Below are 24,825 nucleotides of genomic sequence, written 5' to 3'. Positions count from 1 at the left end.
GCACATCAATGAGGACCTGAATTGATCCCACCACACAGACATCGGGGTGAAGAAAGTGCAACAGCACCTCAAACCACAGGCGGCTGAAGAAATTTGGCATGGCCTCTAAGACCCTCACAAACTTCTACAGATGCACTATTGAGAGCATTATGTTGGGCTACATCACCGCATGGTACGGCAACTGCACCACTCTCCAGAGGGTGGTGCAGTCAGCCCAATGCGTCACTGGGGGCACGCTGCCCTCCATTTACAGCACTCGGTGTCAAAGGAAGGCCAAGAAGCTCATTAAAAGGACCTCAGCCACCCGAGCCACACTCTGTTCACTCTGCTAGTAGAGACGGTACAAGTGCATCAGAGCCGGGACCAGGAGACTGTGAAGCAGCTTCTATCACTTGGCCATCAGACTGTTGAACAGCACATCACTAGCCAGCTACCTGCCCGGTACTCATCCCTGCACCTTGAGACTAATGCCCCATATATATACAGTTATTGAATGCTAGTCACTTCCTATTCTGTTTATATACTGTTGTTTACACAATGTGTATGCATATACTGTATTCTGGACATAGCTCATCCTAATATACCTAATGCTGTACATACTATTTTCAAAAGTATATACTGTCTATAAATAACACACCAGTTATTTATATTCTAGATTCTCACTCTAATATATCTACTTTGGATTGTTATTTCTTTCAGATTTTTGGGAATTCTACTGCACTGTTGGAGCTAGTAACTTAAGCATTTCGATGCACCTGATATAACACCTGCAAATGTGTACTCAACCAATAAACGTTGATTTGAATACTGAAATATACCAAGCACAGATTCTACTGAATTTCTGAAATATACCAAGTATTGATACTACCGAAAAACGGACATGTACCAAGCATTGATTCTACTGAAATACTGATATATAGAAAGCATTGACTCTACTGAGAGAAAAAAAACATGTAATAACGGGTAGACCACGGGTCTGGAACATAACCATAGATGAAGATACAATAGAGAAGTTGGTAGCCTATATTCTGTGTACTCCCTTACCACATAGACTGGCCTGTTGTTGCAGGTGGGTGACAGTTGTTCTAGCTATGGGGCAGCTCCTCGTACTGTGTAAGTAATGGTGAGTCACTTTCACAGTGAAGGCCAATGCAACACAACACGAACTGGACTCAAGTCAATATGCCATGGTAAATCAACCACCCCGGCCCAGGCTGGTAAGCTCGTATAAACAATGGATGACAACGTCGGGTCGGGTCATACAGTATACATGTGTAAAGAAAGACAGTGGCGCAATATATGTCCCCATAAAGGTTGAATTACGCACGAGATACCGTTTATGTTATGAGCGCCACATCAACAACCAACGGTTTATGTGTTTGTCATTAGCCTACCTTCTTTTTGGTGTTGCAGTGGCAGCACACGGTCCACAGGTATTTAAGGGTCCTCCAAAGGAGAATGATGAAGAGACCCCCGAAAAACGTCACCATAGAGGAGGCGAGGAATGCCCACCACATGCGTTGGCCATTATTGTCGCAGGGCACGTCTGGCGAGAAGGGGATGATCACGTCCATCTTGGATATAGAGATCGAGGAGTCCTGATTTTTATTATGATAGATATTTCTACTCATCATAGAGTTGCCGCTTCCATGGAGAACGGTGGCATCCGGCTCAGCTAGCATCTAGGAGCCTTGGAGAGCCTGTGCCAGCGTCCCCAGCCCCACTCACCAGCCATATTGCTTGAAACAAAAATACCCCCCTTCGCGTTCTATATTATTGTCACCCGCACTTAACTGTTTATTGCAATCTAGTTCAGATTTCCGCTACAGTGGAAAACGCCGCACGCACAAACTGGAGCGAAATAGCGGGTCGGTGTCCATTCGCGAGAACATTTAAATCCGCAGTAATGATGAACGTTGAGCGTTTTTCATTTGTAGGGGTTTTCCAAGTCTTTCAGGACAAATGCCATGGCAAAGATGGTCTCATCTAGCAGGCATGGAGGCTGCCAATGTTTCAGATTATGATAGGCGCAGCGACATTAAACCAAGGCTGTTTTTTCAACCACCTTCTTCTGTCCGGTCTCTCAAGCCGTCTTCCGTCCAGTGATTCCGTCGATTAACCGCGGACAATCGATTTCACTTTTCTAAACGTCAATTTAATCGATAGCCTATATGGTTTTCGAATGGCTGAATATATTTCAAGTCCCCAAACGGTTGCCACGATGCGAAAACACAAAATACATAATCTAACGGTGTTTCCACTAAATTCAGCAAACAATGATAAGCTCTCGGGTAAATGTAGTCTTCCGCCACTGTTCCTCTGCTCCCGCTCAGGCTGATTGCGCCTGTCAGATCCGCTTGCTCCAGAGAACCGTAAGAGAGATGAACAGGTAGGAGGGGCGGGGCGTTGCTCTAATAATAAAGATGGGCATAAAGAGCGCAGTAATACGGCGCGGATATTTATACGAAGTGCCAAGCAGCCCCTTGTCTCAGTCAGTACTTAGGCAACAGCCTACATTGCGTTCTTTCCGTGTAATGTAGTTGTGTTTAAAATTACGCATATCTCTAAGCTGCATATGTGACTGTCGTGCTGCGCTCTGCCTCTGTTCATTTGAGCAGCAGCCCACTATAACTCTCCTACTGTGATGCAACAGCAGCTTCGGCGTGAAATGCCAAGGCTTCCATTTTAAGACCATTATTAGCTTGGCCACAGATGATTCCATCGAGCGCCTGGAACACAGCAGTTGTCCCCATTTTTATTCTCAGACCTGAATCCGATAGGAATTCCCTTGCTACACAGCCACCGACACTATGATGAAGATGTTCTCTTATTCTCTGCGATCTGTAAATGACATTGGCTTATTTTCATCTGCATTTGAAGGAGGCTCCTTCAATCATTCACCAACAACAGCTGTTTCCATTGCCAAAGACCTTATTCTGCCCCCAGTCAATTAGTCTTTAGATTCTGAAGACAATTAGACACAGGATAAGACAGGAACCTGTGCATCAATAGCCTATGGAAGGACATGGCTGTGTCCCAGGACAGGATGTCACAGAGGGCATGGGAATCCACAGCTGGGACTGGAACCAGAGATGTCAACATTCCAGGACAAGTGCACTAGGCCTACCATGTGTCATAAAGGTCCAGACCTCTTGTCATGTCAGAGTGTGCTACACTGTTTTAACACCTCCCTTATTATCTCTGTCCTTTGATGAGTTTTCACTGGGTTATTCACTAACTACACTGTTAAACTTGTCTCAGATCAGTGTTGATGAAACCAAGGATACGCATATCAAATATATCTCACTAAATCAACAGTTTCAGGGTGATGTGTAGCCTACTTGTTAAGGTGACAGCTAAGTCAACAAAATTACTATATCCATGTTATATTAATGGTTAATCACGTAATTAATGAATCCACTCGTTCACCCATCCCACCATTCCATAATTTATTAATCCCTCCTCTCATTCATTCCTTCTTTCATTAATTTGTTAATTCATTCATTCATACACTCCATGTTTTTCTTGGCGTCTGAGAGTATGTTGGTCTTAGTTAGGGTGGTCGTTACTAGGACACAGGATCTCCTGGTCAATGTAAACATACATCCAGTTTAACTGAGGTGTAAAGAAGATATACTGTGGAGTCAGTGGGAGCTATATGCTGCTGATTTACAGTGTTAGGAAGATTATTCCCTCAACCGAAATAGCTGTCATAACCAAATCTGCACTCTGGTGGATGGGCTTTGAAAGGCGAGCCTTTTGGAGGAATATAGCTTTGATGTATGTCTTTATAAGCAGTTTGATTTCATTGTAAATGGAGACAAAATGCCACAAATCAGTGTTAATGATCTTCTGTAGTGTAGTGCCACTAAGGAGGAATGTGTATAGGGTTGTACTGCTGAAAGTAGCAACCCTTTCACTTGCCACATCTTTACTGAACTCTTGTCTCTTTAAAGACATTGAATCTTTGTCAAATCAAATTCCATATCAATTAATTAAATGTTAAACCTCTTTTATTTTTGATTCAGTGTTTTGTACTGTTATACTTGAAATGAGCCCAACGTGTCTTGCCGAACTATACTAATCAGTATTAATGTTACAGATGTATACATGGGTTTATTTAGTGCTTTAAATTATATACTGATGTTACACTCCGATAGTAACCTATGAGAGGTTATGAAATCAACCTCTGCTGTTCTCTCTCAGTATAGTACTGCTTGAAGACATGCTAGTTGTCCTCCTGCTGGACATTTAAAGAACTGCAAGATTAAGTCAATATAGCGTCAACACATCATGAATCACTATTCCAACATGGCAAGGGAAACCCACTCTGATCAAAGCATTGTTGATTTGCTGGTATATGTTGACTTTTTTATAATGGTCTGGTCTGCATTTATGGTCTACTAATTATCAGACTACAGCCGCTGTATGACTAGAGGGCCCAGAGTTTTTCATAGCCCAGTCACGTGTTTAGGGAAAACTCCTGTCCCTAAATAGTAAATTGTCCGTAGTGTTCAGTGTGTTTATTAGTGGACAGGCCATAGGATCCTGGACTGATCATGTACCAGGAAAGCACGTATGTCACGGCTGGCCAGCTGTCGTGGCAAGGTGCCAGCTGAGGAGTCAGTTCCTGTAGGGCCCAGAGAGATGAGGAAGGGTAGAGCCACCCAGCTTAGCCCTGGGACATATTCATTTGGGCATTTTGCAACAGATAACAATAACAATATTTTCTTATTGGACAAGTTCAGCTGGTCCTTCCCTGTCTGTGTGTTGTCTTCCGTTTAGTGCCTAATAAATATGACCCGACCCAGTGTGGACCAGTGAAGAGATGAAGGGTTCACCGTCAGCCAGGTGATAATCCTACAGGCCATTTCGAAAGGGTGGGACTGGAAGTCATCAGTTACGTCCCCAAATGGCACCCTATTTCCTATAAAGTGCACTACTTTTGGAGAGGCCTTATGGGCCCTGGTCAAAAGTAGTGCACTATAAAGGGAATCAATCGGGTGCCATTTTGGATGCCACCATCATGATGGAAGACCTCAATCATGGGGTGCTGAAAACTTAACCGGATAGAAAGACAAAAATACAAATATACATTACCTCTCACCATGGCAACGTGGTTGGAGGGAATGTTAAGCTGAGAAAGGCTGCGGCTTGGGCCAGGGCTGACAACAAAGATCACTGGCCGTAAGACGTGAGTTCTCAAGTTAAGATGAGCTGTCAGCAGCTGTCTTGAAACAGACACCACAGAAGGCAGGCATAAGCAGCCTAACCTTTTCTAAAACAGGCAAGACAAGAGGGGACTTGGAGGACAAGGTGGTACAGAATACACATCAGGAACTTTGTCATTCTTCCTCAAAGTCATGTCTCAACCCTGTAGTTGTAAAATGTTACCCTACCTCCTACCCTACATTTTTATAATATGTTACATCCTTGTCAGTGAGCATTTCTCCTTTAAGATAACCCATCCACCTGACAAGTGTGGTATATCAAGAAGCTGATTAAGTCAGTCTGTAATAAATCCCTTTTGTGAAAAAAGTCTCCCAGTCCCTGAAAAACATCCCCACAGCATGATGCTACCACCACCATGCTTCACCATAGGGATGGTGCCAGGTTTCCTCCAGACGTGACACTTGGCATTCAGGCCAAAGAGTTCAATCTTGGTTTCATCAGACCAGAGAATCATATTTCTCATGGTCTGAGTCCTTTAGGCAAACTCCAAGAGGGCTGTCATGTGCCTTTTACTGAAGAATGGCTTCAGTCTGGCCACTCTACCATAAAGTCCTGATTGGTCGATTGCTGCAGAGATAGTTGTGAGAATCTTCCAGAAGGACATCTCCACAGAGGAACTTTGGAACTCTGCCAGAGTGATCATCGGGTTCTTGGTCACCTCCCTGACCAAGGCCCTTCTCCCCGATTGCTCAGTTTGGCCAGCTCTAAGAGTCTTGGTGGTTCCAAACTTCTTCCACCTAAGAATGATGGAGGCCACTGTGTTCTTGGGGACCTTCAATGCTGCAGAAATGTTTTTGTACCCTTACCCAGATCTGTGCCTTGACACAGTCCTGTCTCAGTGGTTTAAGGACAATTTCTTTAACCTCATGGCTTGGTTTTTGCTCTGACATGCACTGTCAACTGTGGGACCTTATATAGACAGGTGTGTCTTTCCAAATCATGTTCAATCAATTGAATTTACCACAGGTGGACTCCAATATTTGTTCAGTATAATTTCTGGGGATGTGTCCTCTGGATCGGCTGTGCATTCTCATCAAGCTGCCAGGCCATCCAAGTGCTGAAGCTGTCCTTTTGGTAACTGTGTGGTATCTGGTTGGGTACCTTTTCAATACAAAATGGACAATAAATATCTACTCTGTTTTGAGACAAAGGGGAGGGTTCAAAAGTATTTAAGTAGAAGAAAACATGATTTTCCTGTGTCTTATATGTTTCCACACTATTAGTTTTGAATAATACTCTGAAATTGTGACAATTAGGATACTGCCCTTTTAGTGCAAGACCTGTTAGAAAAGACCACCTTACATTTCTGCCTGTTTTGGTAGGATGGAGTTTTGGCCTGCATGGTGACATCACCAGGCAGTAAATTAGACCAGTAAGAATGACTTTCAAACAGCAAATGTTCAGTTTTCCCCTCCCCACTCAGACAACTCCTGAAAAATTCTAGCTTGAGCAATTACTCTTAGCTAAAAAGCCATTTTGGTTTATTTTTTAATTGAAAACAATCACAGTATGGTACTTCACTGTTACCCAGATAATATTTTATATCGAGATAAACAGCTGCATTGGACCTTTAAATGGTCTAAATTCTAATATTTCCTAGCACTGAATGAAACAAGGTTGCTAACTAACTCATTCAAAGACAGGGAGAGAGTGAAAGAGACGAATAACTGGGGACTCAGACTTGCCGAGATAATCAGCAATCAAGTCAGGGTGGGTGTATCCTTCAAACAGTATGCATGACGGCAGTTTGGTTGTTAGCCAATATCAAAGCTTGCTTGCAAGAGCTGGGGTCTCCCAATTTACTGTTGTGCAGTCACATTGCTGAAATCTTTATAAATTTGTGAAATGTTGAACATTGGTTTCTAGCTCTCTAGTTGCCAAACGTTAAGTCGCTGTGTCTCATGTCTTCTTCTTTTGAAAATGACTGGTTGCTGATAGTCTCGCCATTGTCGCCAAGTGTGAGTCCCCACTAAAGAGTCTGACACAGAAGCCATGTCGTCGTGATACAGAAAAAGACTTTTATTCTCATGTTAATGTCTCAACATTTGATACAAATCATTATTTTTAATAAAGAAAAACGCAATCAGAATAGTACCTGGCAGCTAGTCGTTCCTCCTAAAAATAAAACCATGTTACGTGGCATCCCTCTTCTAATTTTAAACCATCTCAATCTACTCAGAAAATGGGTTACATTACAATTTTACTTACTATGCCTAATCATATAGCCCAATAGTCAAACTTCATGTCCGATTTTCATTTGATAAACTGTGCAAGAAATCCCTTTTTCATCGAGAATGCAACTAAGGAGGAGCAATCTGTCAGTTGTTTTCTAATCAAGGTTATTAAAGAATAAAAAGGCCATCAATGAAATGTAAGGAACTGACGTGATACATTTAAAATGTGAATTAGTTACAGTAAAAATTATAATATAGTACCTATTTATAAAGTCTACTGGGAAACAGCTATTTGTTTTAAGGTCCACAGAATAACAAGTGCAAAACAGAAGTAAAAAGATAAAACTGACGTACTGGATTTTGGCACAACATTAGGATACAGGAGAATGGGGTTCAAGGATGACAGAAGAATGAGGGACAATAGCAATATTTTTGTGCCTCTTGGATAAAAAAAAATAAAGAAATTAAATAATGAAAAAACCTAACATTTCAACAGATTTAAGGAAGAGAAAAAAAGTATTTTCTTTAAGAAAGATTTTCCCCTGCACATTTGCTCCATGGTGTCTTTCTGGTTTGTGAGTACATTTAAAAAGTGACTGACAACAAACCACAAAACAAGACGAAAATAAAACCGTTAAAAAAACATGCTAATACCTGCTAAGACATGACTTAACTGTTTCAACTTCCCTAGGCCTGAGACCTAGTCAAAATACATCTAATATAAGATCTCAGATGCATCTGCATACTGTACATACAGGTACTCAAGTGCCTGTGAGTTTGTATGTATACTCCTACACACATATATTTGTTATATTCTATAGAGTCTTTAAATATGTGACCAAGAGATAGCATGTGATAGAGACACAGTGGTCTGTCTAGCCCTGGAGTGCATTCTGAGGTGGTCGCCCTCACAACCTTACCATTGTCATATGCTCTGTACTGCCCCGCCCCAAAACAAGCCCGAGCATTGCAGATCTATAGCGTTTACGCTCTATAGTGTTTATTTGCAGATCTTTAGTGTTAACACTTAACATTGTAAGTGGATCTATAGTGATAGCACTATGGTGTTTGCAGATTTAGTGTTAACACTATGGTGTTTACAGATCTGAAGGTACCAGATCGGTTTAAACAACATGGTGATGGCTCCACCTAGCCTTCCAATGGGCAGTGGGGAGGTTCTACCTCCATATTGCTTCTACTTATCCTGTTCCATTAGATCTGAATGGGTAAGGGCTGGGGGTCTGTTTTTGGACCAAGTCTACGACAGAAGGCACTTCTGATAGGCCTGTAAACTGTCCACTCACATACAGTGACCATAGAAACATAACGAGTAGAACAGACACCATTCGCTACTGCCATGTCTGATTTTCATGGCTTTTTCTTTCTTATAGAAACATAATTGAATTGATTGATACACTGTTGCACACATAGAAGTTTGGTCTGAAGCAAGAATTGATTGACCGATCCAAAAATCGACTTTCGGATTACATTTTTTTTTTACAGATAAGACAAATGTCGCTTGGAGAGCTTTATATCTGTTCTGCAGGTTTAGTTTCTATGGCGTCAACTTCAAAACATCAAAATCCATGTTTCAATCCAACCAACAAAGTCATTAGTTTACCAATAATATAACTATCACTCGTACACACAAACTCTCATACACACACGCATACATTATTATTCCACATTATTAGTTGTCAGTCATTGAACGTGGTGTGTAAAACAGGTTGATGTCATTTGGTACACAGGTTTGTTTGGGGCCGATTCTGGGTCAGGGTTCTTTACTTCATCTGGGGGGGGGTGTAATGCACATTCAAGCAGAACATTTAACACCAATACTCAAGACTCGTTTAAAAAAAAACTGTAAACAGATGCATACAACGCAACATTACAAAAACACAACCATAAAACCCTTAAGGAAGACCGAATTAACTTTAACAACTGTCAGTGCTACCAACCTGCTCCAGAATACACAGAAAAATAAGAGGCTCCGGTTAAGGTACGAATCAACATTATAATAACACTATATAACAAAAATATCACTAGTTTACATGTGTAATAGCTCACTGTAGTGTACCTATTGGTATAGTGTGGAAGGTTTTTTAGTGTTTGTTGTGAGTGGAGATGAGGCGCAGTGACGCAGGGTGCAGTGGTGGCCTCCACCCCCTAGGAGCAGCCAAGGGGAGTCCACAGGACCTTACTCTGTTCCTGATCAACTATTGTCATGATCTGAGTGCAAATGTAGGGAAGAGTGCCGCCCTGGACAATACCTGTAAAGATACAGCAGACAAACGGTTAATAAGGTAGGAAAAAGAAAAGCCGCACACTTAAGCTGTCTTCATCGGGGAAGATGCCACACACAAAAAGAAAAGCCGCACACTAAAGCTGTCTTCATCGGGGAAGATGCCACACAGCCACATATGCAGACAGTCATCTACCCACATACACACACGGGCATAACCAAAGGCAAACACACAGACAAACACAGTATAGTGCAATATGCCAACCTGTAAAGAATTTGCTATACTCCTGCTCAATCTTCTGTGCGACCTCAAACTGCTCCTTGGAATGTTTTTGAGAGACCTTGTCCCGCAGATACACTGGATCCTTCTGTTCCCTGAGGAGAGGAAACCAGCACAAAGTATTAGGACACAGGCTCGCTACTAACACACAGACAAACCTCTTCTCCCAGAAGTTGGCAGAGTACAAGAGGAAAGGAAACCTGTTTAGAGTATTAAGACACAGCCTCTGGGCATGACATTTTTGGTAATTAACCCTTTAAATGATTTACTAAAGTGTTATGATTATTAATTTAGCTCACAGTATCATTTCCAATCATTTAAATTGAGTAAGACCAATGCCACTTTTTTATTTAGATAAATGATTAATGGAATCTTCAAATGTTTGACATACTAATAGGGTGTGGTTAGCTAATAATGTTCTTTAATATAGACCCTTCCCCTGATAATAGTTTGCCACTGGAGAATGCTCAAGGTCCTTATATACAGTTGAAGTCGTAAGTTTACATACACTTAGGTTGGAGTCTTTAAAACTCGATTTTCAAACACTGCACAAATTTCTTGTTAACAAACCAGTTTTGGCAAGTCGGTTAGGACATCTACTTTGTGCATGACACAAGTCATTTATCCAACAATTGTTTACAGACAGATTATTTCACTATTAATTCATTGTATCACAATTCCAGTGGGTCAGAAGTCTACATACACTAAATTGACTGTGCCTTTAAGCAGCTTGGGAAAATTCCAGAAAATGATTATGGCTTTAGAAGCTTCTGATAGGCTAATTGACATCCTTTTAGTCAATTGGAGGTGTACCTGTGGATGTATTTCAAGGCCTACCTTCAAACTCAGTGACGTTTTGCTTGACATTATGGGGAAATAAAAATAAATCAGCCAAGACCTCAGGAAAACAATTGTAGACTGGTTCAAGTCTGGTTCATCCTTGGGAGCAATTTCCAAATGCCTGAAGGTACCATGTTCATCTGTACAAACAATAGTACGCAAGTATAAACACCATGGAACCACACAGCCGTCATACCGCTCAGGAAGGAGACGCGTTGTCTCCTGGAGATGAATGTACTTTGGTGCGAAATGTGCAAGTCAATCCCAGAACAACAGCAAATGACCTTGTGAAGATGCTGGAGGAAACAGGTACAAAAGTATCTACATCCACAGTAAAATGAGTCCTATATCGACATAACCTGAAAGGCCACTCAGCAAGGAAGAAGCCACTGCTCCAAAACCTCCACAAAAAAAGCAAGACTACGGTTTGCAACTGCACATGGGGACAAAGCTCGTACTTTTTGGAGAAATGTCCTCTGGTCTGATGAAACAAAAATAGAACTGTTTGGCCATAATGACCATGGTTATGTTTGGAGGAAAAACTTGCAAGCCGAAGAACACCATCCCAACCGTGAAGCACGGGGTTGGCTGCATCATGTTGTGGGGGTGCTTTGCTGCAGGAGGGACTGGTGCACTTCAAAATAGATGGCATCATGAGGAGGAAAAGTATGTGGATGTATTGAAGCAACATCTCAAGACATCAATCTTATTCACTATTATTATCTTAACCTCTTCAGTCGACCCTCTACTTTTTTGAACATTTTGTTAAAAATCGCGCAACATTTCAGCGCCCTGCTACTCATGCCAGGAATATAGTACGTTCATATGGTTAGAATGTGTGGATAGGAAACCCTCGGACGTTTTTAAAACTGGTTAAATCACGACTGTGGCTATTACATAACGTGCGTTACATCGGAAAGCGCAGGAAAACCTGATCACAGAAAGTGGAAATAAATATCCTTGCGCCACTTCCAGCAATTGTTAACAGTGAGTCGAATTAGATAAGACCGAGCATTCAACTCCCACAGCATCCCCATGTTGTCTAGAGTCTTGTGAATTGAATCATCTTTGATTCTTGGTTGAACCGAAAGAGGGGCACGACTTACCTCCGGTCTCCGCCCAGATCATTCCGGAAGAGCTCTCTCCTGAAATTTTTTCCAAGACGACAGCTAATGATATTTACATCGCCTACGGATGATTTTTATCGCTTATTAACGTTTACTAATACCTACAGTAGCATTACAAACGTATTTCGAAGTGTTTTGTGAAAGTTTATAGTCTACTTTTTGAATTTTAAAAAATGACGTTACGTTGTGAAATCGCTGTTTTTTTCGTTTATCACACAGTCTACATATAACGATATCTTGGCTTTATATGGCCCGATTTAATCGAAATAAAGACCCAATAGTGTTTATGGGACATCTAGGAGTGCCAACAAAGAAGATGGTGAAAGGTAATGACTGTTTTCTATTTTATTGTGCGGTTTGTGTAACGCCGAAATGCTAATTATTTTGTTTACGTCCCCTGCTGTGCTTTTCTGTTGTAGTGTATTGGTGCATGCTATCAGATAATAGCTTCTCATGCTGTCGCCGAAAAGCATTTTAAAAATCTGACTTGTTGCCTGGATTCACGAGTGTAGCTTTAATTTGATACCCTGCATGTGTATTTTAATGAACTTTTGAGTTTTAACTAATACTATTAGCATTTAGCGTAGCGCATTTGCATTTCCAGAGCTCTAGTTGGGACGCAAGCGTCCCAGGTAGAGGTAAGAGGTTAAAAGGGTAAGCTAAAGCTTGGTCGCAAATGGGTCTTCCAAATGGACAATGACCCCAAGCATACTTCCAAAGTTGTGGCAAAATGGCTTAAGGACAACAAAGTCAAGATATTGGAGTGGCTTCACAAAGCCCTGACCTCATCCTATAGAAAACTTGTGGGCAGAACGGAAAAAGCGTGTGCGAGCAGGGAGGCCTACAAACCTGAGTCAGTTACACCAGCTCTGTCAGGAGGAATGGGCCAAAATTCACCCAACTTATTGTGAGAAGCTTGTGGAAGGCTACCTGAAACATTTGACCCAAGTTAAACAATTTAAAGGCAATGCTACCAAATACTAATTGAGTGTATGTAAACTTCTGACCCACTGGAAATGTGAGGAAAGAAATAAAAGCTGAAATAAATCACTCTACTATTATTCTGACATTTCATATTCTTAAAATAAAGTGGTGAACCTAACTGACCTAAGACAGGGACTTTCTACTAGGATCAAATGTCAGGAATTGTGAAAAACCGAGTTTAAATGTAGCTGGCTAACTTCTGACTTCAACTGTATCTTTGTAATGATAAAACTTAGGGCCACATACTATACAGTATATGTACAAATAATAATAATAAAAAAGTACCCCTATTTTCATAGCCTTTGTATTTATTGATCTATACAATATTTTTATATATATATTCTCTAAATAATAGATTGATCTCTCTAAGTCCCCAAAACATGGCACTACAACTCAACTCACTACTGGGACAAGCCTATTAGTGCTGAGTGATTAATGGTACCATGGTATAGAGGATATCTATCCAATCTCTTCATTACTGACCGGTCAAGAAGTAGAGTAAGTTATCAAAGAACATTGAGATACAGCCAGGGGGGGTGGGGGGGTAGTCGAGAAGAAAAGGAGCCTGGGGATTATAACGCTATTATACTGTAGTTTTAAATAGTGCTAAACACCCTTACATCCCATTCATTTCTGCAATGAGTTACTGACCCATGTGAACATCCCATGCACAAAAGCTTTCTGTGAACTCAACCACCAAGTAGAAATGGAGAAAACACACTAAAGATCACATTTAAAAGATCTAAAATGTTTTAACACTAAAGGTCTTTGAAGATGATAGGTTTGGCTGGCTCCTTACTTTATCTGCTTGGAGTTTTTGTAGCGGATGAAGATGACGATTGGGTAAATGTGGACGCTGTGCAGCCTCTCAATGGCATGGGGTGCGATGTCTAGCAGACAGTGACAGTCCTGGGAGAGGAGGACATCTTAGATCAGTTCTGTTTAAGGTACAACAAGCAACATGATCATACTACATTCAGAATGGATCACACGAAAGAGACTTCACTTCCGGTACCACAGAACGTTGTTAATTGTGATAATCCAAAAACCCAAGGAATTCTTTTGAGGTGGCATAAAATCTGCTATTAATTGACCACATCTTTAAAGTGCTACATTTATAAATTGACCCACCTTTCACAAATTCTGAAATATCAAAGGGGAACACTTGTATCTGACAAAAGAGAAGAGGATGTAACGAAGAAGGAATGTTTATCTAGGATCAGGTCCCCCAGTTCATATAATCTTATTCACTATTATTATCTTAAAAGGGTAAAACTTATCCTAGACCAGCCCTGATGCTGTACCTTCTCTGTTATCTCCTTGATGGAGGCCACGGTGGTCACGTCAAAATGGCCGCTCCTGCGTTTGTAGTCGATGAAGAGGCAGTCTTTGACGCCGCGCTCTATAGCCTGCTGGGACGCCTTCATAACCTCTGAGGAAACCACACACACACACGTCAGAACACCAGGGTCATATTCATTAGGCACCAAACAACAGAAAACAGACTGAAACAGGGAGGGACTACCTCAACTTCTCCAATAAGAAATTCTCATTTCCATTGCAAAAATGTCTACACACACACACCACTCCATAATGACAAAGTGAAAACATATTTATAGAAATGTTTGCACATTTATTGAAAATGGAATACAGAGAGCCTTCCTAACGGTGTAGTGGTCTCAGGCACTGCAGCGCAAAGCTTGAGGTGTCACTATAAACCCGGGTTAGATCCCAGGCTGTGTCACAACCAGCTGTGACCGGGAGTATCATAGGGCGGCGCAAAATTGGCCCAGTTGAAGCGCCCATCCACTACAAGACCATGGTACAAAAAATATTTTCGTAAACTAACACTCGCACTTGAATTGACTTTGCTGATAGCTACTTTGAGGAAAAATGTACTTACTATGAGTAAGAAATGTGGTTTTCCCACCCAGCTAGCTTAAGATGAATACACTAACTAAGTTCCTCTGGATAAGAGCATCTGCTAAATTATTAAATTGTCTTATTTTCAAATTATTTTAAGACAAAAGGTGGCTTTTGGAGTCCAAGCAAGACAATGTCTGTCAGAAATGGCAGCCTATCCCCAGGGCCCGGTCAAAAGTAGTGCACTATATAGGGAATAGGGTGCCATTTGGAACATAATCTCTAGGACTTTAGCTCAGTCGGCAAGTTGGGGTAGGCCTATTTTGTAGATACTTGTGTACGCTGTTGTAATGTATTATTAGAACTGTTGTACTTTACTCACCCAGGACACATCTGCAAAACTTCCCGGGGGACTCTTTGACCAGCATGTCCTTGACGGGGTCTGAGAGAGGACCGAGGATCAGAACCGGCCTGGGAGACACACACTCTACCTTCTGGACCCGCTGGTACGCCATGCTCACACAGTCTGAGGGAGTGAGACACGCATATACATGGTCAAACACACACACACACAAATGCCCAATACCAAAATCAAATCAGTTGCACCTAGCCTCTAGGTAGTTACACTCCAGCCCAATGATTTATCCATGTAAAGGTGTGTCCCCCCTCACCCTCTAGGAATGGTATAGAGTCTGTGCTAATGGCGTCCAGAGCCACCAGTTCCTTGCCATCTTTGGAGCTGCTGCGTTTGTGTTTGTGCTTCCTCCTGAAGAAGGATCGCCTGGCGGCGGCAGAGAGGCTCTTACTGTCCTTGTCGTCTTTCAGCTCTGTCATACTGTGTCTACGGTACAACTCCTGGTCCATCCTACACAGACACACAATATAATTACACAAGAGCCATGACGCGCGCGTGCGTGCGTCTGCATGTCTGTGTGTGTCTCACATGTATTTGCTGGGTATCTGTCCTCTCTGGATCTGCTGTGCATTCTCATCCAGCTGCCAGGCCATCCAGGTGCCAAAGCTGCCCTTTGGTAGAGTATCATCCACATAAAGGATGTCATCCTTCTTAAAACTAAGGTCCAGCTCTGCCTCCACTGTCCGCTCATAAAGTGCTCTGGAGAGATGGAGGAAGGGGGTAAGGAGGGTAGGAAGAAAGAATGAAGGAGGGAGAGAAAGGAAGAGGGAGGGTTAGTGTGTGTGCGTGCATGCGTGTTCAGTGTGTGCAACCCTTCACCCAGTATGGTTGGAGCCCCATAACTCTTTCGAAGTATATCAGTGGGGCTGTGTGCAGAGTTAGTGCCAATGCCATCACGACCCAGCCTGTATGACTAGTGACTGCGGCTGCCATGCAGAAACTGCGACTGAGTCCTAAATGGCACCATATTCCTTATATAGTGCACTACCTTTGACCAGAGCCCAATGAGGTCTGGTTTATAAAAAAGAAAAGAAATGGGTACTGTATAGGGAATAGGGTGCCATTTGGGACACAACCTCTCAGCTTTCTACAGACTTCTAACAACAAACAGCTGCACTTACCAACAGACTTCCCCCTACTCTTCATTCACAGCCTTTATTTACTGTATGGTCTGTCTCAGTCTGCCTTGAGCCTACATAGATGCAAAGTGACAGACATTTGCTCGCGCACACACTTTCTACAAGGGCATTTAGCCTAGGCGCAATGAAGAGAGTCTCCTCAGTCTGTCCGCAGGTAAACCAACCCTGCTGTATGTATGATAGATAGTATCTCTAGGGAGAGAGATGGTGGATGGGATGGTCCTCCTGGATGTGGGACCTAATTGCTTTAGATGAAGAGAAAGTGCATCTTTCCCTTATCAATCTACACACAATAACACCATAATGACAAAGCAAAAACAGATTAACAATTTTGCAAATGTATTGAAAATTCAAATCTGAATTAATCCACTTACATAAGTATTCAAACCCTTTACTCAGTACTTTGTTGAAGCACCGTTGGCAGCAATTACAACCTCGAGTTTTCTTGGGTATGACGTGACAAGCTTGGCACGCCTGTATTTGGGGAGTTTCTCCTGCATTGTCATGCCTGTGCTTAGGGTCATTGTCCTATTGGAAGGTGAACCTTCGCCCCAGTCTGAGGTCCTGAGCGCTCTGGAGCAGGACCTCAATTGTCAAGTAAAGATAACTTAATAGAAAATCACCCAGTAAAATCCTACTTGAGTAAATGTAATTGCTAAAACAATACTGAAGTATCAAAGTAAAAGTACAAATAAAAAAAATACTTATAGTAAGCAAACCAGATGGCACAATTTAGACAATTTACAAAGCATGTGTTTAGTGAGTCCGCAAGATCAGAGGCAGTAGGGATGACCCGGGATGTTCTCTTAATAAGCTTGTGAATTTAATCATTTTCTGTCCTTCTAAGCATTCAAAATGTAACAAGTACTTTTGGGTGTCATGGAAAATGTATAGAGTACAAATACAAATTCTTTAGGCATGTAGTGAAGTAAAAGTAGTCAAAAATATACATAGTAAGTACAGATACCCCAAAAAACTACTTAAGTAGTACTTTATAGTATTTTTACTTAAGTACTTTACACCACTGGTTGTCATCAAGGATCTTTCTGTACCCTGCTCCATTCATCTTTCCCTCGATCCTGACTAGTCTCCCAGTCCCTGCCGCTGAAAAACATGATAGCATGATGCTGCTGCCACAACTATGCTTCACCGTAGGGATAGTGCAAGGTTTCCTCTAGATGTGACACTTGTCATTCAGGCCAAAAAGTTCAACCTTAGTTTCATCAGACCAGATAATCTGGTTTCTCATGGTCAGAGTCCTTTTGGCAAACTCCAAGTGGGCTGTCATATTTTTTTTATTTCACCTTTATTTAACCAGGTAGGCAAGTTGAGAACAAGTTCTTATTTACAATTGAGACCTGGCCAAGATAAAGCAAAGCAGTTTGACAGATACAACGACACAGAGTTACACATGGAGTAGAACAAACATACAGTCAATAATACAGTAAAAAAACAAGTCTATATACAATGTGAGCAAATTAGGTGAGAAGGGAGGTAAAGGCAAGAAAGGCCATGGTGGCAAAGTAAATACAATATAGCAAGTAAAACACTGGAATGGTAGTTTTGCAATGGAAGAATGTGCAAAGTAGAAATAAAAATAATGGGGTGCAAAGGAGCAAAATAAATAAATTAATTAAATACAGTTGGGAAAGAGGTAGTTGTTTGGGCTAAATTATAGGTGGGCTATGTACAGGTGCAGTAATCTGTAAGATGCTCTGACAGTTGGTGCTTAAAGCTAGTGAGGGAGATAAGTGTTTCCAGTTTCAGAGATGTTTGTAGTTCGTTCCAGTCATTGGCAGCAGAGAACTGGAAGGAGAGGCGGCCAAAGAAAGAATTGGTTTTGGGGGTGACTAGAGAGATATACCTGCTGGAGCGTGTGCTACAGGTGGGAGATGCTATGGTGACCAGCGAGCTGAGATAAGGGGGGACTTTACCTAGCAGGGTCTTGTAGATGACATGGAGCCAGTGGGTTTGGCGACGAGTATGAAGCGATATGCCTTTTACTGAGGAGTGGCTTCCGTCTGGCCACTCTACTATAAAGTTCTGATTGGTGAAGTGCTGCAGAGATGGGAGAATGTTCCAGAAGGACAACCATCTCCACAGAGAACAGAGGGTTCTTGGTTAACTTCCCAATTGCTCAGTTTGGCCGGGCAGCCCAGCTCTAGGAAGAGTCTTGGTGGTTCCAAACTTCTTCCACTTAAGAATGATGGAGGCCACTGTGTTCTTGGGGACCTTCAATGCTTCAGAAATGTTTTGGTACCTTTCCCCAGATCTGTGCCTAGACACAATCCTGTCTTGGCACTCTACAGAGAATTCCTTTGACCTCATGGCTTGGTTTTTGCTCTGACATGCACTATCAACAGTGGGACCTGATATAGACATGTGTGTGTCTTTCCAAATCATGTCAAATCAATTGAATTTACTAAAAGGTGGACTCCAATCAAGTTGTAGAAACATCTCAAGAATGATCAATGGAAACAGGATGCACCTGAGCTCAATTTCAAGTCTCATAGCAAAAGGTCTAAATACTTACGTAAAAAAGGTAGTTTTTTTGTATTTATTACTTCTTTTTTTTCTTTTTTATGTTTTCACTTTGTCATTATGGGGTATTATTTCAATTGAATCCATTTAAAATTCAGGCTGTAAAGTAACATAATATGGAAAAGGGTCTGAAAACTTTCTGAATGCACTGTATGTGCTCAGAAAGTATTCACACCCCTCAACTTTGTCCACATTTTGTTGTGTTACAGCCTGAATTTCAAATGGATTAAATGGAGATTGTGGAACTTCTTAGAAATGTTAACAAATTCATAAAAAAATGTAAAGCTGAAATGTCTTGAGTCAATAACCATTCAACCCCTTTTATGGCAATCCTAAATTCCGGAGTAAAAATGTGCTCAACAATTCACAAGTTGCACGTGTGAAATAATATTGTATACCATGATTTATAAATGACTACCCCATCTCTGTACCCCACATATACAATTATCGGTAAGGTCCTCAGTCAAGCAGTGAATTTCAAGCACATTTCAAAGCACCTATGTGTAAAAATAATAAATAAAAAAAGCTGAGAGAATATTCCTTTCAGCGTGGTTAACTTATTAATTACACTTTGGATGGTGTATCAATACATCCAGTCACCACAAAAATACAGGCGTCCTTCCTAACTAAGTTGCCGAGAGGAAGGAAACCGCTCAGGGATTTCACAATGAGCTCAGTGTTGATTTTAAAACAAGTTAGAGCTTAATGGCAGTGATAGGAGATAACTGAGGATGGATCAACAGCATTGTAGTTATGCCGAAATACTAACATAAATGACAGTGTGAAAAGAAGGAAGCCTGTAAAAGACAATATTCCAAAACATGCATCCTGTTTGCAATCAGGCACTAAATATATTGCTTAAAAAATTGCTTAGAAATAAACTCTTTGTCCTGAATACAAAGCGTTATGTTTGGGGCAAATTCAACACATCAGAGTACCACCCTCATCATATTTCAAGCATGATGGTGGCTGCATCATGTTGTGGGTATGCTTGTCATCGGCAAGGACTAGGGAGTTTTTTTGGATAAAAAGAAACTGAACAGATCTAAGCACAGGCTAAATCCTAGAGGAAAACTTGGTTCAGCCACTGGGAGACAAATTCACCTTTCAGCAGGACAATAACCTAAAAAAAAAGGCCAAATATACACTGGATTTGCTTACCAAGACTACATTGACTGAAAATCACTGCCAAAGGTGATTCTAACATGTATTGACTCAGGGGGTTGAATATTCATCTAATCAAGATACGGTGTTAAATTGTTCATCACAACAACAAAAAAAGGAAAAATATAGTATTTTTTGTAGTTTGGTGACAACACATTTCAATTCAATCCAAAATGTGGAAAAAGGGGTGTGAATGTTTTTTATTTATTTTTTATTACCTTTATTTAACTAGGCAAATCAGTTGAGAACACATTCTTATTTTCAATGACTGCCTAGGAACAGTGGGTTAACTTAACTGCTTTGTTCAGGGGCAGAATGACAGGTTTTTACCTTGTCAGTTCGGGGATTCGATCCTGCAACCTTTCGGTTACTAGTCCAACGCTCTAACCACTAGGCTACATGCCGCCTCACAGAATACTTTCTGAAGGCATAGAAGTGGAGGTGCATGGAGGTACAGTAGATCGCATAGAGGGTATCATGAAAAACAGGCACTTTGGGGACAGGATATGTGTGTGTACCTGATATAGAAGCCGTCCCCCGGTGTGTCTTTGACAATGTTGAAGTCGTCCTGTCGTTGTTGGACTTTGAGTGTGACCGTCTCGGCTGGCTTCAGCATCTCTACATATACCTCCTCCACTGTCTTGTTCTTCATGTTTACTGACCCATACTGAGAGAGAGAATTTGAATTTACAATCGCCTTTACTGGGTCAACACCATACATTACACAAACAAATGAAAACAAACGTTCAAATTTCAACCGTAACAAATTATAACGAAAAGAGGGAGATCAAGAGTGTGAGCGTGCACAAGAGAGACAGAGAGAAGAGGAAAGGAGGAGGGAAATCCCTTGGCTGTATGAAGTGTCCGTCTATTGATTCATTCTGGGGGGATGATGACAGAAGATGAGGAGAATTGCCAGGGGGATGAAAGGTGAAAGCTCTACTGCGTGTTCTGTCCTGATGAAAAAGCTCTAGGTCTGTTTGGAGAACAGAGCTTATAGGGACAGGGAGAGAGCATGCCAGGAATGGGATAGTATGAGTTAGATCGACCACAGTATGTCATGATAGAGAAAGCAGGGGGCAATCGATGAAGGAACAAAGACAGGCAGGAGGAATGGTCATGAGCTATGGAAGAGATACTGCAGGGTGCAAACTGTTCACTTAGAAAAAAGTTATTATACAATCTGTGTGTGTGTATGTGTGTGTGTAAGGATGTGCAGGATTATTCAAAATATCTGAACATTTTAACTGATAGAAAAAAGTTTATACAATCTGTGTGTGTGTGTAAGGATGTGCAGGATTATTCAAAATATCTGAACATTTTAACTGATTTTAACACAAAAGGCTTTATCTAAATTAAATGAATATATCCATGTGACATTGTTACATACAAGGATATACCATGACATTTCAAATCTTTCGTTTAATGAAACAAACTTTTCAATGTTGTTTTTATGACGTGCGGCCCATAAATAAAGACCGGTAACCTTCACGTGAGTAGCTTGTTGTTAATGTTGGCCAATCAAAGAGGCTCAATGCTTTGCAAGTTGAGTGAGCGTTCACTAATGCAATGCAAGATGGAATAAAATAACAGAATTAAAAGTTAGGGTAATGAAGAGTAGGCTATAAAGAGAAACAGGTAGGCTGTTTTATTTGAATGGGGTTGGGGAGAAAGTGTAGCATATGGCCTTAATTAGCCTAGCTAGCTATAGTTGGGAAAAAAAGATTTTCTTGCCACTTCGATACTAAAGTTACTTTTTCGTAGCAGGTTAGGAGACTGAGGTTATGGTTAGGGAACAGGTTTGGGTTATGTAGCTAGCTAGCTTCTGTAGGCTACTCCAGTCGAGACAGGCACTGTTATAAAATAACATAGTGACTGCTTCAAGTGACTGCTTTAGCTAGTCTTGGCTGTAGCAAAATGTCCTTTGTGTCTCGCTCTCTCCCTGCTCGCAACACACACCGCCCCATATAAACTCTGCAGGCCGCTGAAGCAATAGCCAGCCTCTCCCTGCGCAGCAGTGCTCAGGTACGCATTTTTTCTTTTAAATATCCGGATATCCAACAAAAATAAATACTATTCGAATAGCGCCATTTTTTCAAAACACCATCCCTAGTGTCTCAAATCAAATCTGCACACATGCTGGTTTATGTAAAAACCTACCTCCAGTATGAGGTCCCCAGGCTGCAGTCCCTCTGTTCCCCTAGCAGGGCTGTCCTCTTCCAGACTCTCTACATAGACCCCGCGGAGGTTCCCTCCACATAGCCCCAGCCCCAGTTCTGCCCCCTGGGCTCTGCGCACCGTCACCACCCGTGGTTCACACACCTTACGACTACCCTCTGACAACATCCTGGATGGGGAGGGAAGAAGAAAACTTTACTAATCCTTACGAAACGGAAATGTGTCTGCTGCTGTATCCAACCCTTGCAGTACAAACACACATTAGGTTAGAGAGGCTGGAGCAGTCAGAGGTGTGTTTGTTACCTGATGAAACTATGAGGACTAGTTGTAGGGGTGGTCTGTTTGGAGGAGGGGGTGAGTGTTCCTTCGTCTTGTTCACTCAGAGTGTCTATAGTAGAGTGGTTGTCAGGGGTGGTGGCTCCACTGCCATGGGGAGTTGACTGGCTGCTCACCGGCTCCAGACGAGAACTACACACGCAAAGAGAGAGAAACAAAAACCTTAATACCTCAGTCAAATGAATGGGAGAGATTGGTGCCATTTATTTAAATTGGATAGAGGTGCCAAATGATGCCTGTATATTTCTCCAGATGATTAATTTGGGAATTACATAATAAATGGCATGGTTGGAGGTCAACTTTACACCACTTTTGAACTATGAATAACATTTTGTCTTCGATTACCTTTCATTTAAAAAACTAACCTCTGGAAATATATTTTTTTTGTTAATGTGGATTTTGAATGGTTTTCCAGCTGTGTGTGTGTGTGTATGACCTGGAGCGTGAGTGGTTTCCCAGCTGGTACATGTGGGGGTTGTACTGAGCCATGATGGTGATGGTGTCACACTGCTGACCAATTATCAGCCTGGCTTGCTGCTCTGTGGCATTACGCAAGTTAATACCATTATACTGGAGGAGGGGAGATGAAACGGAGGAGAGAAAGGTAAGATGTTATTGAAATAAACCTCACTGAAAATAAATAGCACTTCTCAATTGTCATTCTCAGGCATGAACGGCTGACTAGGTCACTCTGGATAAGAACAACTGCTAAACGACAAAAATGCTAAATGTAATGTTTTATTCCATGAGGGGGAACTGGAGTATGTGTAGTCTAGATGTGCAAGCGACTGCGCTGGCTGCAGTCAACATCGTCACATTTATAATTTCCTCCTGAGCTGAAACGGATATGACCCTTAACCCTGGCAGGAAGGAGCAATGAAACAGGAAAGTTACCTCGAGGAGTTGGTCGCCGTACTCCAGCCCGGCCTGATGGGCGATGCTGCCTCCGGTTACCTTGGAGACGAAGATACCGCCGTTCTCGCCGCTGACGATAGAGATGCCCAGAGGCTCCGCCCCTTTGTGAACGATCACATTACGAGGTTCCTCCAGGTACGGCCTGACGGGAGGGAGGGATGAGAAACTTCAGGGCTGCATCTCATCTCCCCTATGAGGGTATTGACAAAAGTTGTGCACTACATAGGGATTAGGATGCTATGAAACTCATATTGATTTTCACAAGACAGAGACATATTACATATCACATGAAAAACCAACAGATAGAAATAACAGACTGTGTGCTACAAGGAGAAGACAAGTAAAAGATCCAGAGGTTGTGAGGTGGACAGAGTTATCTTCACATTCAGCCTGGTGACTAGCATTGGGCCCAAACACACTCAGAATGCCATCCCATCTGCAAAAGGGCACGGACATTCAGTATCATGCAGCCTCAGTGAGGACTTCACACATGAAACTGGCCACATCATTTCAACAATTCCAACCATACAAACTCAAAACTGTCAGTGACAATTGAGACGCAGCACACGTCTATCTATCTTCTCCGGTTCGAGAGGAATAGTTGAGATGTTTTCTGGATCTTTTCCATGATACGCAGGCTAATGTAAACCTGGCGTGCACTGACCTGTTCAACAGAGAAGTGGGATGTAGGCCTAGCTGCTGTTCAGCGGTGAGAAATACCACACAACACACGCTCTACACATTCCAAGTCTCTATGGGCTCTGCCTGGAAACAACTCCTGGCTCCTAATCACAAGACGGGGGGGGGCAAGGAGTTGTTTCTGAAGTGGGCCTGTGTCTACATCTTAATTTCAGTATTTCTATCCAACACTCAAGCATGTTAACAGTAAGACCATCAGTCAGTCAACAAACCTGAGGCTCCTGAGAGAGGAGAACCTCGGCCTAGCAGCCAGAGGGATCCTCAGAAAAGACCTGTTACGGTGCAGAGACCTGGAGACATTTACACACACGGCAGATGGAAGAGAAGAAACGAGAGAGGAGATGGACGAGAGAAAAAACAGACACGAAGTGGACAGGAAGGACAGACAGTAAAAGAAAACAGACGGAAATGCAGAGGCCAAACAGGTCTGGTGTGAGAAGAAGAAACAACTAAATATAACAAAAGGAAAATAGCCTGGTTCCTTCTGCATGTGTTTAGCGAACCCTTCTAACACACAAACATGCATACGTACACATCACACACACTTTTACACCCATGTGCTACTGCTACTACTCTTTTCTTTATTTAATTCTTATCATCTATCCTGATGACTAGTCACTTTATCCTGCCTTCATGTACATATCTACTTCAAATATCTGGTACCTCTGCACATTGATATGGTACTGGTACTCCCTG

The 24,825-nt window shown here is 41.9% G+C and overlaps 2 protein-coding genes across 10 annotated transcripts in view; both read right to left on the bottom strand.

Moving 5' to 3' along the window:
• kcnma1a (potassium large conductance calcium-activated channel, subfamily M, alpha member 1a) overlaps positions 1 to 2,338 on the bottom strand; it is a 314,116-nt gene extending 311,778 nt beyond the window's left edge. For all 9 annotated transcript variants that reach the window (XM_065012741.1, XM_065012744.1, XM_065012743.1 and 6 more), the window contains exon 1: positions 1,395 to 2,338. In XM_065012741.1, the coding sequence (XP_064868813.1) occupies positions 1,395 to 1,682 (288 nt within the window). In that variant the 5' untranslated portion in view covers positions 1,683 to 2,338. The remainder of the gene's footprint in view (positions 1 to 1,394) is intronic.
• Positions 2,339 to 7,227: 4,889 nt separating this feature from the next.
• dlg5a (discs, large homolog 5a (Drosophila)) overlaps positions 7,228 to 24,825 on the bottom strand; it is a 66,016-nt gene continuing 48,418 nt past the window's right edge. Inside the window, 12 exon segments of the mRNA XM_029640343.2 lie at positions 7,228 to 9,676; positions 9,914 to 10,023; positions 13,679 to 13,788; positions 14,184 to 14,311; positions 15,125 to 15,268; positions 15,414 to 15,607; positions 15,686 to 15,856; positions 20,520 to 20,668; positions 22,162 to 22,348; positions 22,483 to 22,647; positions 22,952 to 23,085; positions 23,410 to 23,572. Of these exon segments, the coding sequence (XP_029496203.2) occupies positions 9,573 to 9,676; positions 9,914 to 10,023; positions 13,679 to 13,788; positions 14,184 to 14,311; positions 15,125 to 15,268; positions 15,414 to 15,607; positions 15,686 to 15,856; positions 20,520 to 20,668; positions 22,162 to 22,348; positions 22,483 to 22,647; positions 22,952 to 23,085; positions 23,410 to 23,572 (1,759 nt within the window). The 3' untranslated portion in view covers positions 7,228 to 9,572.

Source organism: Oncorhynchus nerka, linkage group LG28, assembly GCF_034236695.1.
Source record: "Oncorhynchus nerka isolate Pitt River linkage group LG28, Oner_Uvic_2.0, whole genome shotgun sequence".
NCBI classification, from domain to species: Eukaryota; Metazoa; Chordata; class Actinopteri; order Salmoniformes; family Salmonidae; genus Oncorhynchus; species Oncorhynchus nerka.
The sequence above is the reverse complement of the archived record's forward strand: the minus strand, read 5'-3'. Positions and strand labels throughout refer to the sequence as shown.